The sequence below is a fragment of the Diadema setosum genome, chromosome 14 (genome assembly GCF_964275005.1).
Source record: "Diadema setosum chromosome 14, eeDiaSeto1, whole genome shotgun sequence".
NCBI lineage: Eukaryota > Metazoa > Echinodermata > Echinoidea > Diadematoida > Diadematidae > Diadema > Diadema setosum.
This window is the reverse complement of record NC_092698.1, coordinates 8,496,516-8,524,495: the sequence shown is the minus strand read 5'-3', so window position 1 is coordinate 8,524,495 and position 27,980 is coordinate 8,496,516. Positions and strand designations below refer to the sequence as shown.

The window sequence follows — 27,980 nt, the reverse complement described above, 5'->3', positions numbered from 1 at the left end:
AAATTATGTATCTCCGAAGCAAAGATTACGTAAACGGGTGATGTTCGTTATTCCGAAGGTTTCGTTAATGCGAAAATGAAATAAAGTTCGTTGTTCAGAAAATGAACAAAGGGTTCCTTAATCCGAAAATGTAGAGACGGTGCGTAGTAATGATCCCTGGGAATTACGAACTATATTTCGTTTTCGGATCAACGAACCTTAGGAGTAACAAACTGTAACCTGGAGATGTCAACTTCAGAGATTACTATATGATACTCTGAAGGCAACGCAGCTCTTCAAAAGACGACTCTGATGTCTATGTGTTTGTTGATCTATATATATTGTGTTTGAATACAGTATAGACATACTTTTATACAACAATAGTCGTTTTGACGATATTGCTTTTGAGGGTGACACTTGGCTATGTCCGCTGACACTCACGGAATTAGCTTAAACGCACTTAAACGTGGCGGCAAGAGAGCTCATGGTAAGACTGTATGTTCTGAACAATTTATCTTCAAGTTCACTGTGATGATGATACTTCTGATTTGCCAATATCATTGACATTTTTCAGGGGAAAAAAATGCGCCAAACGTTATCTCTATAATCTACAGCAAGTTACATCAACAAGTCTTTAGCAATATATACCTTAAAAGATATTAATCACGTTAACAAACAAGCGTCTCAATTTCTATTCATATTCCGCAATTCCCTAGGCAATCTATTCGACATGAAAATGACGAAAACTTACTGTTTGGGAGCGGCGTCGGTCGTGCTATGCCTGAAAGAAAGGAAGGTGAGGGGAAAGCAACATTAAATCTTTACTCCTTAATTTATGCACAGTACATGCTTCAGTCCGAGGTTGTTCTTCTACATGTTTGTTTCAAAGTTTGTAGCCTATCGATACAAAGAATACATCAAAAATATGTATACTTAGTAAAGGGATAATATAAAATGGAAAACAATTATCATTACGTACTCTCCTTTTCTTACTGGTGCAGTTTCTCTTCCAATATAATTATAGAGAAACGTATAAACAACATGAGCGAAGTACATTTTAACAAGCGCAGATCAGCTCCATGGTTCGATATCTTTTGTTCGGTTTACAGGCTTGCCTGTGCGTTGGTCTGTATGTTTGTCTGTTTGTGCAATTTGTTTTTCTTTGCGCATGTTGCTAAATTAAGTTTTCAGAGAAAGATAATGCATAAGCTTTACGCAACAATTTATGGGATTCATCAATCCTGTTCAAACAACGAACGAACTTGCATAGATCAGTTGACCAGAATGATCCGTCAAATTCATACATGGAAAAGCATCAATTTAATCAATTTACATTGAATGTATTAACAATGATATCTTTCTATTGATATTGCCTAATACCACGTTTGCCGTCAGGTGGATGTGCTGGCAAGCAGCATTTATAAGGATTACAAGAATTATCATAACATCACCGATGCTTATCCCTGTGAATTTAAAAACAACATGCCTGTTGGTACGAGTGACCTTTTTCTACAACTCATGCGCAAAGTGGAACTGCGAACTGACTTAATACTCTCTCGTCACAGACTTAGCTCCTTACTTTTCGGCTTTTTACAGACCCAGCTCCTGACAGCGTAGCAGGCGATATCGTTCCAGCCGCGGCCCGGGTTGAGGAACATCTCCGTACACTCCTCGGTATCCGAGTGATCGTTGGGCTCGCCTGCCTCCCAATTTACATAGATGACGGCCGTGTTGTCACTCCATTGCCACGCTGCACGGTTACGGGGAAAAAAGTAAACGATATATTATAACACGTTTATAGTTTGTAAGGGGCAGGGGTCTTATAACATGTTCACTCTATAGTCAGATATTAAATGTACACAAATTAAGGACCAATTCGCCTGAATACATAGGCCTAGATGAGTTGAAAAAAAAAACGGTGTCCCGTTCACTGTACTTTAATGCAACAACTTACTTCAATATTTCGAGGGTACTCGAATGGAAAACAACTTCAAAGAATGAAGAAAGATTTCTGCCCCCTCCCCCCTCCGGCACATTCTACGGCATGCATGGTTTAAGCAATCTACACATAGGAGTAAACGGCATAATGGGCTTATTTTATATCTTAGACGCGTCATTTCAATGTCTGTACAAAATTACCTTTTCCTTCCTTATTCTTGTGGGAAGTTTGGACTTTAATAACTACGTACACAACGAATTGCCACTGCTGTGATCTGAGGAGTTGGTATACAACTTAAACTTCATCCTTACCTCCCTCCTGGTTGATATCATTCAGTCCGATCCAGAAGCCATAGAAGTTGTCTTCAGATCTGTATTATAGCAGACACGATGGGAAGAGAGTTAATCAAAATCTCATTGGACTGTAAAGGTCTTTTATCTCAATGAGAAGTTTCAGAGCATGGGCAGAGTCTATTATTTTGTCGTGTTCGGTGGCCCAATATTCGGGAACAAGCATGGCCAGGTACTTCTTAGATGAACTCTGCTATATCACTCCATTGCCAAGATCTTCGCTGAAGATGATAGACATTATGCATAAACCATAGATGTTAGCACTGCTTTACATCACACACCGAAATACATTACAGTATAACTTTTCTCCTAAAAGCCTCATAGTTGACAGTCCCCTGTATTTTCCGCTCGTAGAAAAAGTCTATAAGATAGTCGCGTTGATGTATGCATCTGAGCTAAATGCCGGCAATGAGAAACTGCCGTTTTGATGCTTCTTCCCTTCCCTGTCCCTATATAGTTTTGAAGATATTACACTTCAGAACAGAAATTATTACTTGATCCAGTAAACATGACTTACGCCGGCGAGTATCTGCCCACGACGTACTGTTCCTCGGCAATGCTATGGAAGCTAGCCAGGTCTCCCCCGATGGACTGACACTGTGCGCGTGCGTCACTAAACGACAGCTGCTCCTCTTGTGGCTTCTCATACACCTTTTATGACAACGAGAATCACGTGACCAATTCAATCACACGTCAACGAATATATATATATCATTGTCCATTAGGGGGTACAGAGGATCAACCTTTACCAAAAAGAGACAGATGCAGTCTCACTACAAATACTTTTCCTTCAAAAAGTCAGGGTGACAATCTTTGTCACTGGAATTTAGCTTTCAAAAAATAAGGAAAGTTCGAATATGTGGCATTTTATACGTGCTTGGCGACAATTTCAGTATACAGATTTTGTCTGCTAGTGAAAATAGAGAGAATATCTGATATTACGTAATATCAATCACATTTGCATAACAAGCACAAAGATAGACGTAAGAAGGGAATTCTGTTTAAACAAAAAGATACATACAATAAAACAATTATATCCATAGCCGATAGCACCAGGGTCGTCACATCCGTCGTCTGATGGGCTAGTAACAGGCCCCTGCGTGTAGGGCGTGTCGGTCGTTCCCGCCGCAGGCTGCTCGCAGATGTAATTCATCGTGTTAGTGCATGGCTCGTCGGCCCAAAGCCCGGCAAGGAACGGTACGTAGCCACCGATCATCGCAACACACTTCCCGAGACTGTCGTCTGCAACGGGATGAGCAAGCACAAATGTGAATGCGCTTAAAGTAACAGTCATCCAATTTTGTTGTGCTTTTTCAGGATGACGATGCTTTTCGTTTTGATTTTGAAATCTTTCCTCATTGTGTTGCTCAGCAATCACAAATGAGTTAATCCACTGAAACAAAATTAATCATCTTCGCACCAAAAGATGTGATTTTCAATAATTTGCGCCTTTACGGCTGAGTTTTTGTTTAATTCCTAATCAGGTAAAGGTCTACTTCAAAACGACCACATGACAAACATGTGTTGATTTGCTTTTCATAGTCGTGAAATCAGTGAGAATAACTCCCTAAATAACTCAATTTTATCACAACTAAGACCCTGACATCGTACCAGGTTGGCCTGGGCCCCAGGCGGAAATGGTCGGGTACGATCCGTCGACCCACTTGTAGGTCCCCGGGATGTCGGTGTCGCTCAGTCCGATCCAGTAATCGTCGTCGCCGTCGTAGTCGCTCGGGGTTGCTCCCAGCTGGGCTGCAATGAAGGCCTGATCGAACCTGACGTGGAGCAAAGGTTTGACGATGATGATAAAAAAAAAACAGTTGTAACTCACAAACACTCTGAAATACACCATTGTATCACCATTGATATGCGAGCACATAACTGGGGCAAGTCCAGTGGAAAGTCTGTAAGGGATCCTGTGGAAATGAACTAATAAACTCTGCATATGTGTCCGGGGGGAGGGGACGAACATAATAAATTTATCGTCAAAACTACATCAAAAGAGTTCTGTGCGACCAGGAACTATAAAATGTATGAGAACAGCTTCACAAGAAACCCTTAATTGGCTCTCTCGCAGTTTGAGAATTCTTCAACAATTAGCAAAATTGTCTTTTAGAGGTTTTATTATTCTTATCTGAGATAGGGCTAGGCATTTTCCATAAATTTTGAAGAATTTGTGCCTCAAATTGTTTCAGTTCTGATGCTCATATTGTTGGATCATTCCTCCTCTATCACACCATGAGAGAAATGAGAGAAAGCCAGCGTTTGGCCAATGTTCACTTACTCAAGCTTTATAAATACACATTGTTACTTTTTTATGCGAATCATATGGACTCTATGGAGAAACTGAAAGAATTAAAACGAAGGAAATATATTACAAGCAGCATTATGACTATCGAGTGACAAAGTTTAGTGATATTGATAGTGCATTTACTTGTTGTTCATTGTTGCCAATTTGCCACCCTTGACGATGCAGCTGTCCCGGGCATCGGTCCACGAGAGCTTGTCTCCAAACATCTGATAACACGTGGACATGTATTTTATCCATCCCTGCAGAAAGAGTGAACAGAGGCGGAGTTGGAATCTTGTCATTCCGAGAACACTAAAACGTCCATCTTCTCAACATTCACTCAAACATGACTCTATGACTCTCACTCAAGAGTGCCATCTTTATTTTATAGTTTATTATTCGGCAGCAGAATACAGCGGTTGTTTGTTTTTTTTCTTTAGTTTTCCATGAATGTGTTAACTGTATGCCTGATTTGAATTTTAAAAAAAATTATATATATATATATATATATATATATATATATATATATATATATATATATGTTAGACTTTCCACAGGGATATAACATAATAATGTGTTGAATTCCCTCAGATTTTCCCAAGTTCATAATATTCGCAATTCGCCTTCCCACTGCCAAGTAAAGACAACCCCTGTAGTTAATAACGAAAATGATTTTCTAAGTGCAATCATCGCTCTTTGCAAGTACACCTCGCACCCTTAGTGCAGTATTAGGATGTGCATTTTTACCATAATTATGCTAGACAAACTACGCTCAAAATCGTTAACATTCCAGATAAAGCGAAAACAAATCTCGTCTAAAGTCTTTATAAGTTATTCTGCATGAATGAATGGTGTGGTGTTGATTGAGAAACAACGCGTGTAAGTTTAGCAGATTAATGAGAGACTGAGCATTTCGCAACATTTTCGTCAGACACCCAGACAGGATGATCACGTGTGGGATTGACACACAACATATTCAGAGAGGCTCTTACGGTTGGGCATCCGTCATTAGAAGGCACCACAACGTTCAGGTCCGACTGGGGCTTTTTACAGACACCATACATCGGCATACCGGTGCAAGGAACAACTTTCCAGCCGTTGAACTGCGTTGAAACGAGCAGAAGATGCATTACAATCATGCAACCAGACGCAATAGGAAATTATTCTTTTTAGAAAATAAAAAGTGATGGAATGAGTCACAATGAATCATTAAAGTTTCAAGGAACAAGGGATACTTAGTAAATTTATTTATCGTTTGTGCACACATGTTCCAATTTCTATTGTCATTTTCCGCTCACATAGCGTTAACTCACTGTCTCCCAGGACCTCTTTTGTTCTTTAGAAAGTCTATGGGAATTTAATATTTCCGTAGAGAACGGGTTAGAGCATTTCAATGTTAAAATGGGATGAGGCTGTACAAAACTACTTTTTTTTTTTGAAGAAAGAGGGGGTCGTTCGATACTGTCCTATAAGCAATACGCCTACCGATGATTTTTTTTAAGTGATAGAGATACATGTCATCTGAGGCTTGAATATGACGTCAGATGGCTTGCTGCTGAATCTGCAATCTGCTCTTTCCCTATTTTCCGACAGAAATCCAAAATATATTTTCATCTTCAGAGCGTCGACACACCTGAATATCGAAGTAGACGCAGTCGTCGTCATAGAGATTGTTGTTGGGCTCTCCTAGGGCCCAGACGGTGTAAGTGACCGGACTGCCATCCGTCCAGGCGAAGGTAGCCTCTCGGTCCTTGTCGGTCAGTCCGAGCCATACTCCAGTAATTTCCTTGTCTGGTTCATTACCTACCGAGATACATCTCTATTTCATTATATGTAATCAATGTTTGAAGGAGACAATACAAAGAAACTCTGGTTTCCCTGAGTTCTCTGAGAAATGAATCTGGAAGTTGAAATATTAAAGTGCGTGCATATTGAACTGTCTTCAACTATTCTTTTGCATTTGGTTTTCTTTGGTACCTTTTCCTCTTTGTGTCACTACCCTTCCTCATCATTTACATCTCCGTCTTCTTGTTTTCTTCTTTCTCTTTTGCTCCTCCTTCTTCTTCTGCATCTTCTCCTTCTCCTCCTCCTCCTTCTTCTTCTTCTTATTCTTCGTCTCCACATCATAATCATCATCATCATCATCATCATCATCATCATCACAATCATCATCATCGTCACCATTATCATCATAGTCCGTCTTCAATTTCCCAAAGGTATAGCGTATACCAAAGACGATTGGCTAAAATGTTTTGTACTGTGTGGTCTGCGTTATACAGTTATTGATCAGCGTGGGATTTAACAGAGACATAATTCTGTTTTAAATTCTGTGTGAAATTAAAACTATGCCTGATCGTTTGAAATCTTAGCAGGATGTTCCTTCCGATATTACCGATTGGAAGCATCGGCTGATCGAAAAACTTCGATATTCTAACTTCGAGATTCTAACATGGAGTATTTTATAATGTTATAAAAAAAGTATGTTCTAAAACGTAAAGTATATTGTGAAGCGTTAATCGACATATTAAAAAAAAAATGCATATAGACAGAATCAAATCCAAAACCTTACCCATCTGCGTCAAGCTTAGGATGAAATTATTCTCGCTGACGTCAGCGACGGAGGCTAGCTGTGACGTGCGTAGTTGGCAGACGTTTTGCATATCGGTGAAAGAGTACATGTCGGTTACAAGCGAATAGCAGTAGCCGCGATAGGCATACTCGGTGGAGCTGCATCCGTAAGACGGGTCCAAGGGTGTCGGGGGTGCGTTGGTGGGGGCATTGAAGTCTTACCACGGGGATGGTTACACATCGGAAAAAGGGAAAATCGATTGAATACAAAGTTATACCAGGAGAAAAATTGTTGATGATGGACTGGAATAGAATTCATTGAAAGTCTTGTGATTCCATGGAGGGAAAGACTAGGAAATCGTCATTATTTTGGGGTGAAAACTAATGTAAATATTGGGTATTTAATGTTTGTCGAACAATTGACCTGTATATGATTTTTCAGTAAATGTCCCATGAGTGTCTTTTGAGTTTTTGTCTGCAATGTTCATGCTGTGTATGAGGTAAGACCCTAACGTTCACACTTCACAGCATGTCATTATGATATAATGAGTAAAGAAATCACATTTTTCTTGTGCCGTCTATCACATGAAAGTTTTGGAAGAATGTCATAAATATCACAATGGCATAATTCTAAAACTTACTGACAAGTAACTCGAAATATTTTCAACACTATGATTGCTCCTACAAGTCATTGACAACCAAAAGGAAGACAAAAAAATAAGATAAACGGCGCTCGTCTGCGCACGACATCAACTTCTTTTGTGAGAAATTACTCTTTCTTAACCTTTTTTTATCGGGCATAAATATTATGGCAAGTTTAAAGCAGCACTTATACTCCTAACGTAATCAAAAAGAAAATCTCCAAGAGAAAAGGGGCAACACAATACATCTTCGCCGTACGGATATATAGCGAAATATGGTCACTCTACACAGATCACACATGAGTGTGACGTAAATTCTTGCCATCCGTCATCACACTCGAGTCACACTTGGGAACAGCTCAAAGTCGTCACTTATTTAAAGTGTTTGACTCTGATGTGAAGCACAACATTTTATTCACACGAGAACTTGATGTAGTTATGTGGAACCAGCCACCATAGTAACAATTGTTACACAACATAGTCACTTCGATCTACTCTCCTAACCTCTTTGATAGTAGTCCCAAGGATCTTCAAACTCTGGCACAAGCCCCGTGCTACCGGAATCCTTATCGGTTGTGAGGATTACGCACTGGCGCCCGCTACGGTAGTAGTTGAACGAGCGGCAAGTGACGACAGACATCATGCAGAAGAATGCACATTCCTCGGGCCAGACGTTGGTCAGGGGAGCATCCACCGTCGTGTCCAGGCGGGCATTTGGGTACGCCACAAAGTTCTTGCTTGCATAAACTGTTAGTGCGTTTTAAGAGAAAGAAAACTGTCGATTAATAAGAAGTCAACAGCATGATTTCAAAGCAAATGAGAGGAAGGAATATATCCTACTTTATACTGCGAGCAGCCACATTACGTTCCAGCGTTTTACCCAAGCTTCCTTGTGCAGTATGCACAAATCTACCGCATCCTAGCACTTAATACCATCATAACAATCAATGCAATTAAACACACACCATCAATAAAGGGTCGTAACCATTTATGGCACACAGCAAAAAACAAAAACAAAACAAAACAAAACAAGTTCCCAACACCATGAAATGGACCATTCGTATCAGCGTTCACGACTTGAAAGGTGTTTTGTTACTTGCCCAAACTTTATTTCGATTAAGCAAGCTCTGTTATCGTTTAATCAATTTAAGATGTGTGCATAAAGCACACGAACATAGTGGTTTAACCATGGTGGCTTACCGTCGCAATTTCATGATACTACGAACGACAGAAGCAAACATAAATTTATAAATATATACATGTAGATACACCACGCATACATGTAGACCTACGTATAACATTCAACGCATGTACTACATTCAGAAAGTCAGTTCTTAGATGCAATGGCAGTGTACTGTCAGATATAATGATCAATTAGGTCAACGGTCAATTTGCAAAGGGACTGTAGAAAGGGAGCAAAGTTGACGCTTCATTACCGTTTCTCTTGCAGATGGAGTTTCGAGCGTTGGAACAGGCCAGGTCGTTCCATCGTCCGGAGTTGGCGTACATCTCCACGCAGTCCTCGCCTCCAGCATTGTTGGGTTCTCCTGCATACGTGAATGTCAAATGGTGATTGGGTAGTCATTAATGTATTCAAACAATGCATACTTTTTGCTTCTTTTGTTTTATTTCTCTGTTTCTCTGGGGTTTTGTTTTTCTCTCCAGGTATGCCTTTAATGAAATAAACCAAGAAGACGACTCCAGGGCGACGTCCCAGACGTCTGAAAACTCTGTCCCTCGGATAGGACGAGAAATAGAGGTCCCAAGTATGACAGAGTCACAACTCATTCACGTAAAAGATTTCGCTTCATTCATTCATCGCAAAGATTAGGGTGCATAACCCGGTGAAGTGGTCACGCCTCACATCCAACTGGACCCTATGAAGACCAGTAGTATTATGGGCTATTTAACCATCTTCTCAGATGGAAAAACGAAATAAACTTCTCCGAGACGTCTTCTTAGTCGCAGAGACGTTTCCACATGTCTCCATATTGTCGCCTATGGGTCGCAGTAGGTTTATTGAAGCTCGCGGAGACGTCTAGGAGACGTCGAGGACAAAATTTTAATCTCTGCGACTTGGCGGCAACTAAAGCCCGCCGCACACTATACGATCCGACCGGTCGTACGACCTTAAGACTGGAAGTGTGACGCCAAAGTCTTGCCAGTTTCCAGTCGTACGACTGGGTCTTAGCGCCAGTTGGAGATTTGACATGTTGAATTTCTACGACCGGTCGTGGGCTTTCAGTCAATCAAGATACAGTAAAATGCAAGCGCACGCAGTGCGCACTGCGTGCGCTTTAATACTCAATTGGTAAAATGTACTGAAGACAGAACAGCCGTAAGCCTACTCGTAAGGTCTGATCGTATAGTGTGCGTTGGCAGGTCGTACGACTGGGTCTTATGGTCCTAAGGTCGTATAGTCGTGAGTAGTGTAGTGTGCGGCGGACTTAATAGACGTTGCGGAGACCAGCTTACGACTGGAAAAAGTCTTCGAAAAAAAAAAACCCAACACATTCGATTCTCTCGCTACTCTCTGGGGACCAGACTGATCTCCAGGAGACGTCTCTGCGACCAGCAAGACTCGAGTCGCCGGTAAATCGCCACCTAGTCTTTGAGCTAATGAGACACGCACTTCAGACGCATACATACCATCTTGCCAGTTGAGGTAAGCTAGCGGAGCTCCATCCGACCACTGGAAGCCGTACTCAAGGTTAGAAGCATGCAGACCGACCCAGAAGGAGTTCACACCCTTGTCAAAGTAGTAGTATGCGTAACCTGTCGTAAAGAAAGGAACAATTCTTGTGAAATAAGTAAGATAACATTGATCTCACAGGCATTTGATGTAGTGGAAAACCCTGGATTTTAAGGAGATCCTTGGATAATTATGTTGCGTAAAACATCCCTCTTGACCGAGACGAAAGAATGGCTAGCTGGCAATCATAAATGACTTGGACTAGTGACAGAGCAGGCACAATAGTTTAGAATCCTCTAGACAAGGAAGACTATCATCATCATCACTCTCCTGTTACTTTTGATAGGAAGACTTTATTTTTATCACCTGGTACTCAATGAGGAAGATTATGCCTATGTTATCATCACTTTCAATACCACCCTGGAAAAATAAGCCTCTAAAATTAGGGGTAGGCCTATATCAATATTACTAGTAGACTTTTCGGAATGGTCCGTCAACTTGGGGAAGCATCCATACCTTTGTTTCGCATTGCATGCTTTACTTTGTCAAACTTTTTTTTTTCTGTTTATATTGCCAAAATATCAGGCTTGCTGTCAGGTGGATGTGCTGGCAAGCACCATTTATAAGGATAACATGAATAATCATTACATCATAGGTGCTTAGGCCCTATCTCAGTGAATTAAAAAAAAAAAATTATGCCTGTCGGTACAAATGACTTAGCTTTTTCTGCTCATGCGCAAAGTGGAACTACGAACTGGCTTATGGACATCTTCCATCTATGAGCATTACAAGAGTGTTTAATGTGAATGAAATAAAATAGAAAATGGTTACGGCTACGTCACTTCACGTACGTTGGACGAATTCGTTCTCGAGGTAGTTGGAGAGACTCGTGAGGCGCCCTCCTTCCGAGCGGCACTGCAGGTCGGCCTCCTGCCAGCTACGGTACTCCCGGTCGTACTTGTAGCAGCTGCCCGATGACGCGTCGTAGATCCAGCCGGACCCACATCGGTCGCTGGGTGGGACTAGGGGAAATAAAGGTGTACTGTCTTCACATGGCGTTATGATATATTAATTGATCTATGTAAACACTGATCCATGGGTGTTCATAATACAATCACGTGACACTCATGAGACAGAAAGATATTGCAGCTGCTGTTTAGAGTGCTCGTAGCCAGCTGTAGCTGGTTTGGAATGTTGCAAATATTGGTTCCACTGAAATACAAAATGAATGCTATGTGCTTTTCTTTAAAAAAAGAATGTTAGGAATATAACACATTGTTCTAACTTGCGGTTCGAATTACTTTGGCACTGTTCAAAGTCGGAGTCACAGGAAAAAAAAAGAAAGAAAGAAAGAATTCCAAAAGAATTTGGAAGTGATATTCCGCTACCTGCGCAATGATCGCAAAACGGAGTAGAGAAATACTTTATTTTATTTATCGTCACAGGTATGGAGGGTAGAAACTCACATGTTGTGGGGACTGGAGTAGAGTATGCAGACCCAGGACCTGGGGAAACGAGAAACACAGAGTGTACATTGAGTTTATTCATTGAACAGCAATGCAGGAGCATTTCATGTAGCGTTTTGTCGGATATTTCGTTTTCTGAAAAATTTTCTCTCAGCCAGTCAGATGCAAGAATTTCGGTAGCATATAACAGTTTGTCAGAAAAAAAAAAAATAGGCTATCTGACAAAACGCGACATGAAATGCTCCCGGATGTTCTTATACGTACATGTTCTTCTTCAGAAGAATTGTTAGGTGATTACATTGTCTCCTTAACTAATTTGCATGTATTTGTGACAAAAATCATATGCTGTTTTAAAAAAATAAGTTTTTATATTCTCACAACTTCCTGGTTCTTCATGTCCGATCCTAGCAAGACTTCCACAATTTTCCCTCATGTCTCTGTTGATGAAAGTCAACTCTTTACACGAAGAGCCATTGAACTGCAAGACTGGAATTCAAAGCAGGTAAGCCTACAAAATAAAGATAGTTAAATTGCAGTAAAGTCACATTGCTTACTCTTGGGCATCTTGCAGATAAACCTGTAGAGACGATCACACTTGTGGTCATTCCATGTCCCAACCTTGTAGAAGTAAGACTCGATGTGAACACAGTCCTCTTCTCCAGCGTTGTTGGGTTCGCCAGGAGCCCAGTTGAAGTAGTCATACTGGGGCAAAGAAAACGGGCACGACATTTTGAGGACACAGTCGCTCCGGGGTCATCCCACAAGACCGATACCGACGAGTAATAAGGCCCACACGTTCGACATTGAAAAAAGGTCCATGAGTCATACAGTCCATGAATTCGACACTAGACAAATTAATAAGCCCATGAGTCCGACACTAGGCAAACAGTGTTAAGGCCCACGAGTTCGACACTAGGCAAAAAACGACCCACGGACTTAATGTGTCGGTCTTGTGGGCCATGTTTGTTTTCGTGTCGATCTCGTGAGCCTTCTTTGCAAAGTGTCGAACTCGCGGGCCTTGTTTGCTTACTGTCGGACTCATGGACGTTATTTGCTTAGTGTCAAACTTATGAGATGTATGACTCGTGGGCTGTATAACTTATGGGTTGTATGACTCATGGGCTGCATGATTCATGGGTGTCCAACTCGTGACGTGCACCCACCGCTCCACGATGACCGCACAAAAGTTATCGCTCGGTAAAGTGGGGCGTGTTTTGGGCGGTGAATGAAAAATGGGCAGGCACCACCAGAATTTTAGCTCCATGCTATAACGTCAGCTTTGACCAAGCGATTTCTCTGAAACAAGTGGTCCCCAGGAGACCGGTGAGCGCGTGGAAATTTGCTGAAAACTTGCTGCCTAACCCCCGAAAAGGATTTCGGGTTGTGACTACGCCTTAATTCTTCTTAACAGGACATTCATTTTCACGGAACTTTTAACAATGATAGCTGTTAAGAAACAGAAAAGATGCATACATATATTCGGCTGAGGTGCTATTTTTTATAGAGCTGTGAAACGGCTCAAGGATGAGAATTAAATCTCATTCAATTCAATTCAGTTCAGTTCAATTCAATCATTTATTTCCATATCATGGATATTTGTTTTGTTCACATACAATACAATTACATAAGCTAAATTTAAATGACATAAGACATAAAAGAGACACAATTTTGCAAACATTATAAAACAGGGAAAACAATGTCATCTAACATATCTTATATCAACATCAGTATTCAAACATCAACACATCATCATACAAAAAAAAATCATGTAACGATGTGTGTCTTCTTCCACTCGTATATATACATACACGTTGTTTGGGTAGCAAGTTTTGTTCCGATGTTGATGGAAATGGATAAAGAATTATGATGATTAAAATGATTGTGCGGCAACCTCAACGTTTGACCAGATATGGCAGTATCGGCAGTGCTACGTAATACAAAATGTAATACTAATATGATTTTCATGATCGTTGTTATCATCATTGTTATAATCACCATGATTATGAACCGATATCAAATTCAAGAAAATCTTACAGGTGTTCCGTCTTCCCACTCCCAGTTGAATTCTCCAAACTTGTCGTGTAGACCAATCCACATGCTCTCTCCTATGTATGCCACTCTCTCTGCAAGTTAAAGTCGAAGAATTGATTTAAAAAATGCATGTGCTTATTAAATGCATAATGGATAAATGAACATTACCTTTCAAGAATAGTTACGATCAAACGGTGATCCTTAACCTCGGGGATAAGCTAACTTCGAAGATAAGCTCTACGGGGCGCCAAGTGTCAAACGGTCGATTTCTGGCTGATTTCTTAATCGAAATCGACAGTGCGACACTTGGCGCCCCATAGAGCTTATCTCAAAATTAGCTTAGGATCACCGTTTAAACGTAACGAATATCTATGTATAGTAGTATTTCTAGCTGGTTTCAAACAAGACATTCTTGTATGAGGATTTGGGCATTGAGTTAGTATAGGTTGAGTGCGAGCATGGTTAGCAACCGTTGTTTTCTTCGGGCTACGTGAGGTTGTTCAGAATCAGTTTCCATGGCGACGAACGGCTGTGACATCACACTTTGGTATCTTTATTTTCTCTTCCAATCTGCACGTATTCACGCTTTACGTCCCAATGAAAGAAGTGATTTGACCTTTGTTAACAGACAGATTTAATAATGATAATCCTCAATCGTGGATGTATTTCCTCCGAGTACCTATAAGCTATTTCATCCATTTGTTTATTATCAGTCAATGCATTCAGGGTTTGAAATGCACTCTGCATGTGTATTTTTGATGTACCTCAGTCATTCAAGCCTCAGACAAGTAATCTCTTTTGATGTTTAGAAAAAAAAAACCTTTGTCATAAAGATAGACATTTGATTTTTATATGTCAGTAAACAGTTATATTGAAAGTAAAGATGGTTGCAAGCTTGTTGGGAAATTACTAATTGGAAACAGCCGAAGTTGCTACAATACTAGGCATCTCTACGGTTACTGCCGAGCTGTCCACATATGCACGGCATTTATAAAAACAAAAATAAAAACAAAACAAAACAAACAAAACAAGGTGGAGTTCATAAATGTCGTATTACATGGGGAAAAAAAAACAAGCCCAAAACTTCCTGGTGTCTTGGTTGTCAACCAGCGTTCACGTACCAGTAAGGAATGACTGCTCGCCGTTGGAGTGGATGCTGACAAGACTGGCATCGGAGTAGTAGCTTTGGCACATCGTGAGCGCCTCGGAGTGGGTTACGACCTCCGTGGGGAAGTAGTAGCAATGATCGCCGTACAGGGACCAGCCCACGTTACAAGAGCCAACCTCTGCTCCGGGAAAGGACAAAGACAGATGATGTTGTGAAGAAGCGTCAACAAAGGAAACATCGTCCGTCCGGAATGGCAAGGTATTCAAAGTAATGTGAAGGAACATATGAAAGGAAAATGTAAAAGTAAAGTGACCCATTTAATGGGTATCCAGACATCATATTCATTAAACACATACAACCGGAAATTGTGTGTCTTCGTTGAATGGCCCTGACAACCAATTCTGTTCCTGTATCAATGATGATTTCTGCTGACTTGAGTAAGTCTTCGAATCACGAAGTCAGGGATTATGTGATTAAAATATGTATACAATGTTTCAAGAATCTTTTGTTCCTTCTTTGTTTTATCTAAACCTACTATAGGCTTAACAAAAAAAAAAATCTTGCCTTTTGCAATGTCATCAACAGGAAAATCTGCTGAAATAAATCCAACCGTATTTGCCTTGCCATAGTAACCAGGTGCACCAGCTTACGAATAGCAAAATAAAGTTTCATAAAACATAATTCCATACCTTTCCCTGCTATATCATCAGTCCTGGAATATTTTCCACATAGCAGTGAATACCATACTCTCATCATATCTGAGATGTGATGTGTAATTTCTTTGATAACATGACGCCTATCTAGTTTTTTCTTATATTCTTTTTTTAGTTTTGTTAATGTAAGGTGCATAACGTTAGATATTGTAATGTTCATGCCAGCTGAATTTACTGTTGATGATACCACGTACGGCAAAAGAGTTGGTTCTTGTATGGGGCGAAGCTTCGTGGGTGCAGCAAAAAAAAAAATGTCATTGAACGGATAAAAAAAAAACACACATCTGCGTACATACTTTGATCAAACCATGGACCCTACGTATAGGGTCCATGATCAAACAGTTCTAGAATTGTGCTTTCAGAATTTGTGATACTCACGTTCCTCGGGTTGCACCGGGGTGACTACACTACCTGCAGGTATGAACAAGAAATTACACAGAGAGATGGAGTAAAAGGTGTTTGTTGATTAATCACTATATTAAGAATGGTGAGACTCTATTTTGACATTTAAACGGGAAGTGGTCGTACACTGTGCATGATAGTTAAGTTTAACACTTTGTCGAGTCTATAGGGGCTGAAATATATCCCCTTGAATACCTATGAACGTTACCACCGACAATTGGTAATAATGTTCAATTCAAATGCAATATAGCAATATGGGACCGTCTGGAAGAACAGTCGTATTTTGCAAATACGGCTATTTAAAACGGCCAATCCGCCGTTTCTTCGTATTTTAGTTATAGATCTATTTTCTTGCAGATTGATATGTTTTATCTGGATATGGAAGTAACAACGACAACAACTATTACAATCATATTGTAATTGTATTTGATCAGATTTCTTACCAGCTCGTATCTTGCACATGAAGCCAGACAAAAGTTGACAGTTCTTCTGGTACCATTTTCCAGTGGTGTCACCTGAATATTGACAAAAAATGTGATAATCAAAGGCATTCTGTAATATTGGAGAATTTGAATCATTTTCCCTAAAAAATAATGGCCAACAGGAATGGATCTCGAAAGAATGCAGCCTCAGTTAAAAAAAAAGAATTAAAAAAAATATATATACATTATATATATATATATATATATATATATATATATATATACTGCTAGAGGACGTACACGTAATAAGAGTTGCCCAGGAGAAGTTCCCCCCCCCCCAAAAAAAAAAAAAGTTACCAGGAAGACAAAGTCTTAGTTTTCGTCATTACTCAGTCTTGTCTTTTATTTCTTATATATCTTAATCTGTTATATCTTAAAGAAAATGGAGGGTTAGCTATACTGAACACACTGGATTTTATCAAAACGTTGAAATTGGGGAGGGGAAGACAAATTTGCAGGAGATGAAAGACTGGGACAGTCAAGATTCCACTACGTAAAGGTGCAGTATATAAAACGAACTTACTTGTGGCCATGTAGGCACAGTCTGTCTGGGCGTATGTGTTGGTAGGCAGGCCAGGGGCCCAGTTGGTATACGTAGAGTCAGTCTCGTGCGACCAGGTCCACGTCCCATCGGCAACAACATCTAGCGTTGGAACATTTTATCATAGATCAGTCATTACATTTTTTTTAAATGACTTTCGAATCAAATTAGTCTAAATCAGATTGAAAAAGTGCCAATACACCTATACAGTGCTCATTGATATTCTAATTGCTCTGGACAGACCCAAACCTTTCGGGACGTAATGAGGCCCTTTACATTTTTGTTTTCGGCACCAATTGCAGATTACTTCATTCCAGATTAATTCACTCACTGAATTTTTGCAGTTGGCTATTTTTACATCTTAATCCTCTTCACACCAGTCTCTCAAAATGCCATCGCTTTTGTAAATGATACCCTTGCATTTGGTCACGACTGGACTAGAGAAAATGGGGTTAGATGAGATCATTATGCACTCCCCCCCCCCCCCCCCCCCCGCCCAAACCCAAAGATATGAACAAAACAGATGAATAAAAGGGGAATCAAATCAGGCTCAAATCAATTCATCAAAGAAGTATATATAGCTCGGCCCTAGATACCTTCTATAACTAACAAATAGTGTTCCGCTATACAATGATGAATTAGTGTACAGACACGCTATTAATGAAATAACGATACGTTCTTGTAAAAAGGAAAATAATATGGGAGTACTGTAATAGAGGATATACTTTCAGATTCAGATTCAGGTTTATTTAACACTTGCAAAAAAAAGAAACATATATCAGAAACAAACAACAGTACAATCAATGAGATTACATTTGAACATACTTTGAATTTGTGCATTTTTGTTTTTCTGTTTCAAATTTTGTTTGTTAGTGCATTACTGAGAAATCATTATTCGTGAATAAGATGTCTAATAATGTGTGACCAACCTGAATAGCCAAACCACATGGAATCGACGTTTTCGGCATTGATGGTTCCAAGGTTGCCGGCAATAAAGCTGTTCTCTGTGTCACTGTTGATAAAAAAAGAACTTACACACTGATTGACTCTGTGATTATTTAATCAGTTGCAATAAAAACAATTTCCACGCAAGAAGTTTATTGATTTGAATAAGAACACTAATTGTTTCGAATACAATCTGTCTTTATTTCACTAGTCCGACTCCCTTTATACGGCGGTATTAAGAAGTCTTTACGGGGGTTATAAGGCACCAGATCCAGGATATGTCACAAGATTCTATCATATCTAGCTTTGTCTGGACCTTTAAGAAATGTATAAAGGCAGTCTTGACAAGCTTATTCTTTTATCAGCCAGTGCACGTATTTCTTCAGCTTTTCAGTGGCAACAAAGGGTAACTACTATTGGGGAAAAAAACGAACATGTTATCTATTTCGCATCACAAGTATTCTATTTTATTAAAATAGCGAGGAGCGTAACACAATATCATTTCAAGTTGCACTATCAATGCCTCGTTTTAAGATATGAATTTGAATGGGCTTTTTATATCGTTATGAACACAATAATGGTATAACATCATTAGCATTGTGCATTTCTCCAACTCACTCGAGAATAGATCCCAGATAGCCACCCTGCGCTTCGCAGTAATACTTGGCGTCAAACCACGTCCTTAGCATGGAGTTGTACTGGTAGCACTGTCCACCGTGTAGAATCCAGCCCGGCGCACATGTCCCTGTTTGAGACAATTTCAACAATTTTTTTAAAACTTGCTGAAAAACTGCTGAGAGATTTATCTATCTGCTTTATTCTTTCTTCTTCTTCTTTTTTGTTGGGGGGGGGGTACAAAGCCATATCCCTAGATTTATTCAAAAAATTGAAATTACCCATTTACCAACATTTTCCTAGGACATACATCATGTGTTTACTTTATTTTGCTGATCATTCATATTTTTCCTATATGAATGAGTTGAAAACATATCGAAATAGGCCCATATACACGGGTAATCACTCAAAATATTTCATGAGTTGATTGTTTGGGAGTTTTTTTTTTTTTTTAGCAAACATACAGCAAAAAAAAAAAATAATAACAATAAGTTTTGCCCACCTGCAAGGAAAATTCAAACCTATTATTAGGATTCATTCGAAGGGCAACAGTTATGTTGTGCAAGAGCAGATCTGTATATCAAAAGTTATGAAACCGCTTTTCCCCTTACTTTTGTCTCTCTTCCATTTAGCTTGTATTTACTCACCTTCCGGTCTTTCACAAATGAATCTATTCTTTACACTGCAGTCATTAACAGTCCAGAAGCCAGTCTCATATGACGAAATCTGTACACAGTCGTTGGGGTAATATCTTCCAAAAAAAAGGACAGAGAGAATATGACATGTGTGTATCCAAAATATTATATATTCTGTATATAAACATCTTTTGTATAACATATTTTATACGCATATCATTATATATTTTGTATAAATATGCATGCATATATCACGAACTCACTGTGTTATCATATTTCAATCAAATGTATAACGATGAGAAGTAAGATCTCTGCAGTATGTCTGGACGACGTAAAAGGGAATTCAATCAAATCTTTAAAGAAATTATGGAATATCTTTGAAAATGAATTAATTAAGAGATAACTCATCATTTGCCACCACTGAGCCGAGTTGTGAGACTTACATATTGGAGGGTTCTCCGAGAGAGACGTCCCAGTTACTGTACGAGCTGGTGTCCGTTCCATCCTGCCACATGTACACGCCTTGACTTTGTCCCTATTTTGAAACCAGCAAAGACAGATAAAACCAACGGAAGCGCGAAAAAAGAAGAAGACATAACTCCACTTCATACTCATGCCAATTTTGTATGATTGTATAGGTTACCACTGAAGGAATATTTTGGAGCATTCATTCATTGATTATTAAGGGAGTTTCATGTAGCGCATTCAATGTTTTTCCTAACGAATAATTTGTGAACCCTTTTCCTACACACACAGAAACATGCACACACGTAAATAAACAATCGAATATTCACAAATCTAACAATTCTTGCCAAAAAAAAGCAACAAGATATGACTGGAGGATGGAACTGAATTCTATCTGGAATACAGGATGCCATGGAGAGTGCTTCCTTACACTTGCTCCATACGGATAGGAGCGAAAATATTTTTTACTTCATCAGGTTTGCTATCCCTATAATCGCTGCCATAGTCGTGATATTCGTTCTGATATTCGAAAGGGGGAAATGAATGACAAATATCAGACAAGATTTTTTTTTTTTTTTTTGGGGGGGGGGGGGGTGGGAGAACCAAGACACTGACCTGATCGCTGAGACCAGTCCAGTAGGGGATGTTGGCCTTGGAGGCCTGGATCGAGTTGGCGAACGACTGTTCGGCGGCGTCGTTGATGGAGATGACGTAACCGTCGAGGAGGTTGCAGTAAGTCTTGGCTTCACTGATACTCTTCGTGTCGGAGATCCAAAGATAGCACTTCCCGTTGAACGACTCCCAGCCGTTAGCCGAGTCGCACTTTGGAACGACGTCTAGAATAAGTAGCAATATCCTTTTTATTACTTGAAGCATTAACTTTTCTTTTGAATATCATCTCATCCCTAGGACTTGTCGGTACAAACTTTGTTCTCGTCATATTATCAATGATTAGAATTACGCCTTGACTTTTTTTTCTGTTTATTGTCAATTCATAAGGGTGAAAAAAAAGTGTGGTGGGTTTGTTTTTCTCCAAAAGTAATGAAGGTAATGTACTATTTCGTCCATTTCAATAGATTTAAGGGTACAAAAAGTTTGTGAGACTCTTACACCACGCACTTAATACCAAAAGTTACACGTTTTATGCCTTGTAGCTGAAATTTTATTCGTGATTCAACTCAGGGCTCTTGGTCATAGCAAATTTGCGTAAATGACCTGTAAGATTTTTTTTTTTAATGAATGACAAGGAAAGTGCTCGCACTTCCCGAGTCCATTTTAGTCGCAGTTTTAAGACCAAAAGAAATATTTTAGTTTTATTAATGTTCCTTTACACCATTTCCATAAAGTATATTTGCCAAGAGACATATGCAATTCATTCCTTAAAGAATTCGTGTCAAATTTCGAGGGTAATTCGATTATTTTTTTTTCTTTGTTAACTGGACCTGTCGTAGCGTGCCACTAGAATCTACTGGAAGTCAAAGTCTTTACATTAAAGGTCCAGTTTACCTTTGGGAGCAGTGATTTCAAAAATTTTCAAGATATCATATTTGATGCATATGTGTAGGTCTGTTGTATCATAAAACATCCTACCATATGAAATATTTGCAATAAAACCTAAAATATAAGGAGATATCAGGGTTTTTCTCAATAAACCGTAACTGTATACGGTTTAGTCTGGAAAAATTTTTTATTATAACTATTGTTCACATTTTGTGTATTTAACAACACTTAACATCAATTATACGGATTCAAATTTTGACAGTGGTTGTTTCTATCCCTAACTCACATTTTAGAACTATTTTATAGCACTAATGCTTTCATCTGCAAATGGTAAATTATGCCTTTAATAGCCATAACCATTTGTGTCGACACTTTATAGGTTAATGTAAGGTTATACTAAGTGTGTGTATGTGTGTGCGTTTCCGTGTACATGTTTTATGTCCTAATTTGTTTACTTTTGATAATTATTACAAGCCAAAATTCCTTATCAAACCATCAATCAATTTCATTCAACATATCATAGAGCGGCATGTCCATGACCCGTGGTGGATTTCGAAAACTTACTGAGCGACCTGGAGCAGATGAACCAGTTAATGGCCAGACATTGTTCGTCATTCCATTTCCCGCTTGCGTACATTTCTACGCAATCTTCGCCGATTCCATCGATGTTGTTCGGTTCGGTTGGGGCCCAGTTTCTGATAGAGAGGAGTATGATACAGTCCGTAATGTCAGATCAGCACACTATGTACCAACATGACTTTTTTTTTTCAAAGTCAAATTGTACGAAATATCATTCTTGCGATGTCTATGCTTTCCATAATTATATCCAACAACAGCTTGAAGATGAAATGACATCAAGTAATTCAAAGTGAGTCGCATGCTACAAATAGTGTAAGAAAATAATAAGAGTCGTTATTCCAGCAAGCTGGTTGAAAACTGAAATACTGAGTACACAGACATGTCTTTACCTCCGAAGAAAAGAATTGTCTTACACAACTATACAGCTTTTCATGATGTGTAAAAACGCTATAAAAAGATGGAAAGTTCCTTACTATTAAAATGCCAAGGTCTTATTCGAAATGTTCCGTGATCCAACCGCCTTCCAGTGTTGATTACGGAGCTTCAACGTTTTTGTTTTTCTTTCTTTCTTTCTTTCGTTCTTTCTTTCTTTTTCTACCACTTGTTAGTGCTTTCGCGCGCAATGACTTTCTCGAGTGAAAGAAACATCCATCATTCAGCAGACGATGACTGGATTGACTTACGCCATTCCCGGGTCCAGCGGAGTACCATCGACCCACGTGAAGGATCCGTCTGACTGGATGTCATGGAGACCAATCCAAAATACTTCCGGGTAAATGGACGTCTGCTGCGCCAACCAAGTCTACAGAAGGAGAGGAGAGAGGGACTTACGAGACTTTCCATAGAAGGAAGAAAGCTGAAGATCTCTTAAAAATAGGAAGTCTATACCCCCCCTCCCCCCCCCAAAAAAAAAAAAAAACTTCAAAGGAAAGAGAAAAAAAATATTCCCTACAGAACGATGCACAAATGACAAAAATCGGATAGGAAATAAGAAAGATATGATATTTTGAAATTTCACTTTTTTTTTTTCGAGAAAGATTTCTTGACCAGTCCTTATGAATATTCAAATTAGCGGGTTGATGATGTTATACCCTCACAATTTTTCGTGTATGTTATCTATGAAATTTGGAAAAAATTGTTATCTTTAGCTAATACAAGTAAAAGCATGTTCCCACACCAAGTTAACATCTGTTCTTTTTTTTTTTTGCGTGGTTTTAAGGCAAGTTTTACGTATATACAGCTGAAATATGAGATTTTTGTCATTTCTGTATACGAAATGAATAAGAAATTGTGAAAGCACGACATCGTCAACGCGCTGATTTGAATATTCATAACAACTGTTTAAGAGGTGTTTTCCGAAAAAAAAAAGGTGACATGTCAAAATGTCATATCTTCCTTATTTCTCATCCGATTTTTGTCATTTTTGTATTGTTCTATAGGGAATATTTCTCTTTCTTGTTTTTTAAAGTTTATTCATTTTGGGTGATTTTCCTCTTCAAAGGGAGTTTTTTGGTTCTTTGGTTCTGCTGTTTCACAAAGCAGCTTACAATAGTTGTATCGTCTAAAGATTATAGTTACTGTGGTTTAACAGCTTAAATGATGACATCTTATTGGTTGCTGCACTGGTACTACAAAATAGAAATATAGGCCTATCGTGGAGGCACAAACATTGAGATTAACCTGTGAGTTCACCGCCTTGTGAAAATTTCCTGTTCCTGCAAAGCATTCATAATCATATTAGCATAATAATGAACACCCATGAGACCTTGTATCTGTTTATTCAAAATGGTTGATGATGTCTGATTTGTGACATAGTCAAACTTCCTTTAACTATTCGTGACAAAGATCTTCTTGCTTACGGCTCTCACTCATACCAACCTTTTGAGATTGGTGGGTGAGGAAAGTGAATAGATTATGGCCATAAAAGGGAGAGGCTGATATTACAGAGTGAGTTTTTTTTTCTTTTATCCCAGTGTCTAAAGTTAAGAGTTTAATATTTGGAAGCTCACGTTCATATCCCTCGAGGTGAGTACTGCCAACTCCGCCTGGTTATTTTGGCAGTAGTCTCGTGCCAGTTGGTACGGTCGTTTCATTGACACGAGCAAGAAGCATGTGTCTTGGTACTGCAGCCATCCTGTGCCACACGACTGGGACAAGACTATGGAATTATAAAGTAAAAAAAAAAAAAGAATAGATTTTAACATGGAATTTTCCTGTTTCAAAATTTACATTCACTCAGATAATCAGAGCGCAACTACAAACAAGGATGTACATATCGATACGCCCACACATTATTGTATCGGCATTTTTGTTCGGGCATTAGTATCATGATACCCATAGTCAGTACCTTAAAAGCAGTACAGACATCCCCGGCTCTCGCCTCGAGAGTGTTAAAGACTGTTCCTGAAGTTACTTGCGTGCATAATTCTTACGAATGCCCTCATTGATATGTATTATTAATAATTTTGTATGATGTACATTTATGATGCATTTGTGAAGATGGAAGATGTTCCGATTATGTTGAGTGGAGAAAAACAAGGACAATCACAACTTTAACCTGATCGGCAGAGTAAGATATGTTAAGAACATCCTATACGACTGGGACAAAATGGTCAAACCTGACTAATTATGCAGGTAGTGAGAGATAAGTTATCTCTTTCCATGGGTTCACTGTGATTTAGGGCACTTCTTTGATTGGATGACTTCTTACCTTAGTAACGTTTAAGCCGTGTTAATCTCCCGTGTGTTGATAACTGTGTAAACATTTTGTGCGATTGAAAACCAAGTCCATCTGTTTTGTCTCATTGTTATTACCCAAAGTTTGTCGAGAAGAGAACGTGTGTTACATGTTTTATAGGCATGTTATTATCATGGCGCTATAGTAGCTCCGTGGTATTATGATTTACATGTTATCGTCTGAATGTATAACAAATCGTAAAAAGTCAGTGATGGTTGGAAAAAGTGAGATGATCAAGACAATAACCACATTCTTTGAGAAACGTGAAAAATGGCATTAAAAATGTATTGCAGACAATCTATGTGGAAAGAGGGAATATGTTTTGAAAGCGTTGCAATGTGTATTTTCGCATAATTTGACTTAATACTGATTTTATGTACTATTTTTGGTGACTGGTGAATTGCAATGGAACAATACATAATAACGTCGAGTTATCACCGGAAAGATTTGACGGTCAATACGTTCTGTCAGTTGGAGATGTCAACTACGTTTTGATACGAAATGGGAATGCAAGGCAGGGTTTCTTTTTCTTCTTCTTCTTCTTCTTCTTCTTCTTCTTCTTCTTCTTCTTCTAACGATTCACTAAAGGGTTTTAATGAAAACGCTTTTAATCACGAAATGCACGTATTCTAATTCTAGTAGATTAAGATTTAAACTTAACGAGCGTGTGTGTTTGTAATTAATTTCTGTTGCTTTTAACTTTTCAGCACCTGTCAGATATCATGATTTGTGAGCTGAAAATACAAAGTCATCAAGCATTCTTCGGAATGTCATTGCATCTCTTCGTTTCTTTTTTCACTGGTTCTACACATTAGTATGTAGGCCTATTCGTGCTATTAAGGTATAAGCTTTGACAAAAAAGTTAATGATGTTCATTAAATCGCCTATAGTTTACATTCCATATCTAATATATACCATTTACATTATTGTAAACATATAGTTTAAAAATACCCTAGCACACAAAGATATAAAAATTATTCATGCATTTGTTTCCGTATCCAAATAATATAAAATCATTGCAAAGTAGAATAAACGATTTGTACAAGAAGGTGAAATGTCATGAAGCAGATGTAAATACAAACAATTAAGTCTATTATAATACGTCTACAAAAATGTACAATTTCGGCTATCAAAGTTTTGGTCAAGTCTTGTGCATGTTTTGATATATATACAACATGCTATGTACGAAATGATGTATGGGTGCAAATACGAATAAAGCAAAAAAAAATGATTATTTTTAAATCTGATTTCTAAATTATATAGGAAAAAATTGTTACAGCTGACGATTAATTCCACAAAAGCATATCAATTTATTTACAGAACCATATCTTTAAGCATTAGACCAATCTATATTTTCCTTATGGTAATAATACTAGTGATGCGCCCATTATCATTGTCATCACTGGAACTCTAGAGCGCTTAATTTGATTAAGCGCTTTACGTTTCAATCTTAGTCCAATTCTTAACCGCAGAATAAGTGCGTTTCAGGATTAACAGTGTTTTCGTTGACCCCTTTGGTGAATAATTGTTGGACAAAAATACAACAAGTTTGATTTGCATTCTCTTTTCATATCAAAATCTAGTTGACACAATGTTCTGGTTACAACGTATATTCTCAAAATGTCCGCCATTCTCAATAGTTTTCTTCAAAATTACTCATGTTCTATACCGTATTGTCACTGTTTGTATAAGCTGTGGCCACGTCCTGTGCAGCGAAACAAAATTAATATCAGTTTTACTGTTTCCCCGCGAATTATCGCAAAAAAAATTGTACCAATTCAAGCATTATATGCCATTCATATTTTCCGTAAAATCCGACGGATTTTCAACACTATTTTGCAATATATCAGTTCATTCTAACAGAGTCCTTCGTAGCTTCATTCCATCCATGTAAACGTAGGCATTATTAGCCATTTTGCAGAGAACTATTTTCACGATTGTTGTATACCGTAATGAGTAACGTGATATCATTCACCGTTCCGATCCTCTTGCACAGCCGGGTGGATCGGGAGGATTTTGGGGGTGCCGAGGGGCACACATACAAATATCGTATTGTCTTACTGCATTTCTACTTACGACTTTCAGCCACATGCTAAACTTATAAAATTCATAACCTCCACATTTGGCCCTATCATAATGAAGATTTACTCCTTGGCCCGAATTCACGAAGGTGGTACAAATGAAACCATGGTTTAAACCATGGACAAAAACCACGGAGCGCCAAGTGTCGCATGGAATATTTCGTTACGAAATTGGTCATTTTGTCGACAAAATGACCGTTTCGTTAACGAAATTATCATTTCGTTGACGAAATGTCCATTTAGTTACAAAATGTTGTCATTTCGTTACAAAAAATCATTTCATCGACGAAATGACTGATTTCGTAACGAAATATTCCATGCGACACTTGGCGCTCCATGGTTTTTGTCCATGGTTTAAACCATGGTTTCATTTGTACCACCTTCGTGAATTCGGGCCATGGTGTTTGTGATGACAATACAAGTTCATCTGGACGGGCCACGGATGTTTTCTTCAAAATTACAAAGAATAAAATTGTTATTCGTGCTGATCTAAAGCCATCTAAAAGTAAAATGATGCCGAGAAATATATTACATCGATTAACTCTTATAAAGTTTTTTTGGTTGTTCAATCTGTCCGTCTCACTCTGTCTGTCTGTCTGTCTGTCTGTCTCTCTCTCTCTCTCATCCTATAGTTTACATTCATTATCATTCTGTTTTTTGTTTTTGTTTTTTTTATCGGAATAACAACTGGGAATTGTCTATCACATACTCACCGAGTCCTGCCAAGCTAAAAAGTAGAAATAATCTCAGTATCATCTTGATATACAGTCAGCCTCAATTTCCTCGCCACTTGCCGGCAAATTTGCACAAACTCTTGCAAGCTCTACCACGAAGTAGATGCGTTCCTATATTTCAGATTTCTGCCAATCTGGTGAGATTTTTCTAGCACCAGAATCTGCAGAACAGAAAGTTTGATGCTAGGAAGTGTACAGCTGGAGGAAAGATGCAAAAACCCACCTCCTCTACACCTCTCCGTGAACTGAGGACTGCTGGGGGCGTGTATGGTATAATACGTAACCAAAACCAAACAATCAATCGAAACAGACTTAATTAGCGTCGTCTAACCATGGGGGTGGGAGAGGTTTACCCCCTACCTCCTTGATCCAACAGCTAGGATCGGGTGTGCCGCGCACGCGCGCTAAGCTCAAGTTGGTGTTATCCTCAAGTCCTTGGAGTGAAGAAACTAAAACAGATTAGCAGAATTCCAACCAGGACTTCGGG

At 38.9% G+C, this 27,980-nt stretch overlaps 1 protein-coding gene across 1 annotated transcript in view; it reads right to left on the bottom strand.

Moving 5' to 3' along the window:
* Nucleotides 1–27,515, bottom strand: part of LOC140237890 (macrophage mannose receptor 1-like) — a 38,485-nt gene extending 10,970 nt beyond the window's left edge. The window contains exons 1-30 of the mRNA XM_072317823.1: nucleotides 27,473–27,515; nucleotides 23,951–24,099; nucleotides 22,625–22,743; nucleotides 21,927–22,057; nucleotides 20,478–20,698; nucleotides 19,841–19,932; nucleotides 19,410–19,513; nucleotides 18,766–18,892; nucleotides 18,132–18,214; nucleotides 17,185–17,304; nucleotides 16,623–16,694; nucleotides 16,156–16,188; nucleotides 15,078–15,242; nucleotides 13,960–14,048; nucleotides 12,480–12,627; nucleotides 11,926–11,964; nucleotides 11,311–11,481; nucleotides 10,417–10,542; nucleotides 9,204–9,314; nucleotides 8,272–8,514; nucleotides 7,128–7,343; nucleotides 6,192–6,361; nucleotides 5,551–5,661; nucleotides 4,703–4,818; nucleotides 3,880–4,043; nucleotides 3,290–3,510; nucleotides 2,786–2,919; nucleotides 2,230–2,288; nucleotides 1,559–1,729; nucleotides 731–760 (exon numbers count right to left, since the gene is read on the bottom strand). Of these exons, the coding sequence (XP_072173924.1) occupies nucleotides 731–760; nucleotides 1,559–1,729; nucleotides 2,230–2,288; nucleotides 2,786–2,919; nucleotides 3,290–3,510; nucleotides 3,880–4,043; nucleotides 4,703–4,818; nucleotides 5,551–5,661; nucleotides 6,192–6,361; nucleotides 7,128–7,343; nucleotides 8,272–8,514; nucleotides 9,204–9,314; nucleotides 10,417–10,542; nucleotides 11,311–11,481; nucleotides 11,926–11,964; nucleotides 12,480–12,627; nucleotides 13,960–14,048; nucleotides 15,078–15,242; nucleotides 16,156–16,188; nucleotides 16,623–16,694; nucleotides 17,185–17,304; nucleotides 18,132–18,214; nucleotides 18,766–18,892; nucleotides 19,410–19,513; nucleotides 19,841–19,932; nucleotides 20,478–20,698; nucleotides 21,927–22,057; nucleotides 22,625–22,743; nucleotides 23,951–24,099; nucleotides 27,473–27,515 (3,778 nt within the window). The remainder of the gene's footprint in view (nucleotides 1–730; nucleotides 761–1,558; nucleotides 1,730–2,229; nucleotides 2,289–2,785; nucleotides 2,920–3,289; nucleotides 3,511–3,879; nucleotides 4,044–4,702; nucleotides 4,819–5,550; nucleotides 5,662–6,191; nucleotides 6,362–7,127; nucleotides 7,344–8,271; nucleotides 8,515–9,203; nucleotides 9,315–10,416; nucleotides 10,543–11,310; nucleotides 11,482–11,925; nucleotides 11,965–12,479; nucleotides 12,628–13,959; nucleotides 14,049–15,077; nucleotides 15,243–16,155; nucleotides 16,189–16,622; nucleotides 16,695–17,184; nucleotides 17,305–18,131; nucleotides 18,215–18,765; nucleotides 18,893–19,409; nucleotides 19,514–19,840; nucleotides 19,933–20,477; nucleotides 20,699–21,926; nucleotides 22,058–22,624; nucleotides 22,744–23,950; nucleotides 24,100–27,472) is intronic.
* Nucleotides 27,516–27,980: the final 465 nt, after the last annotated feature.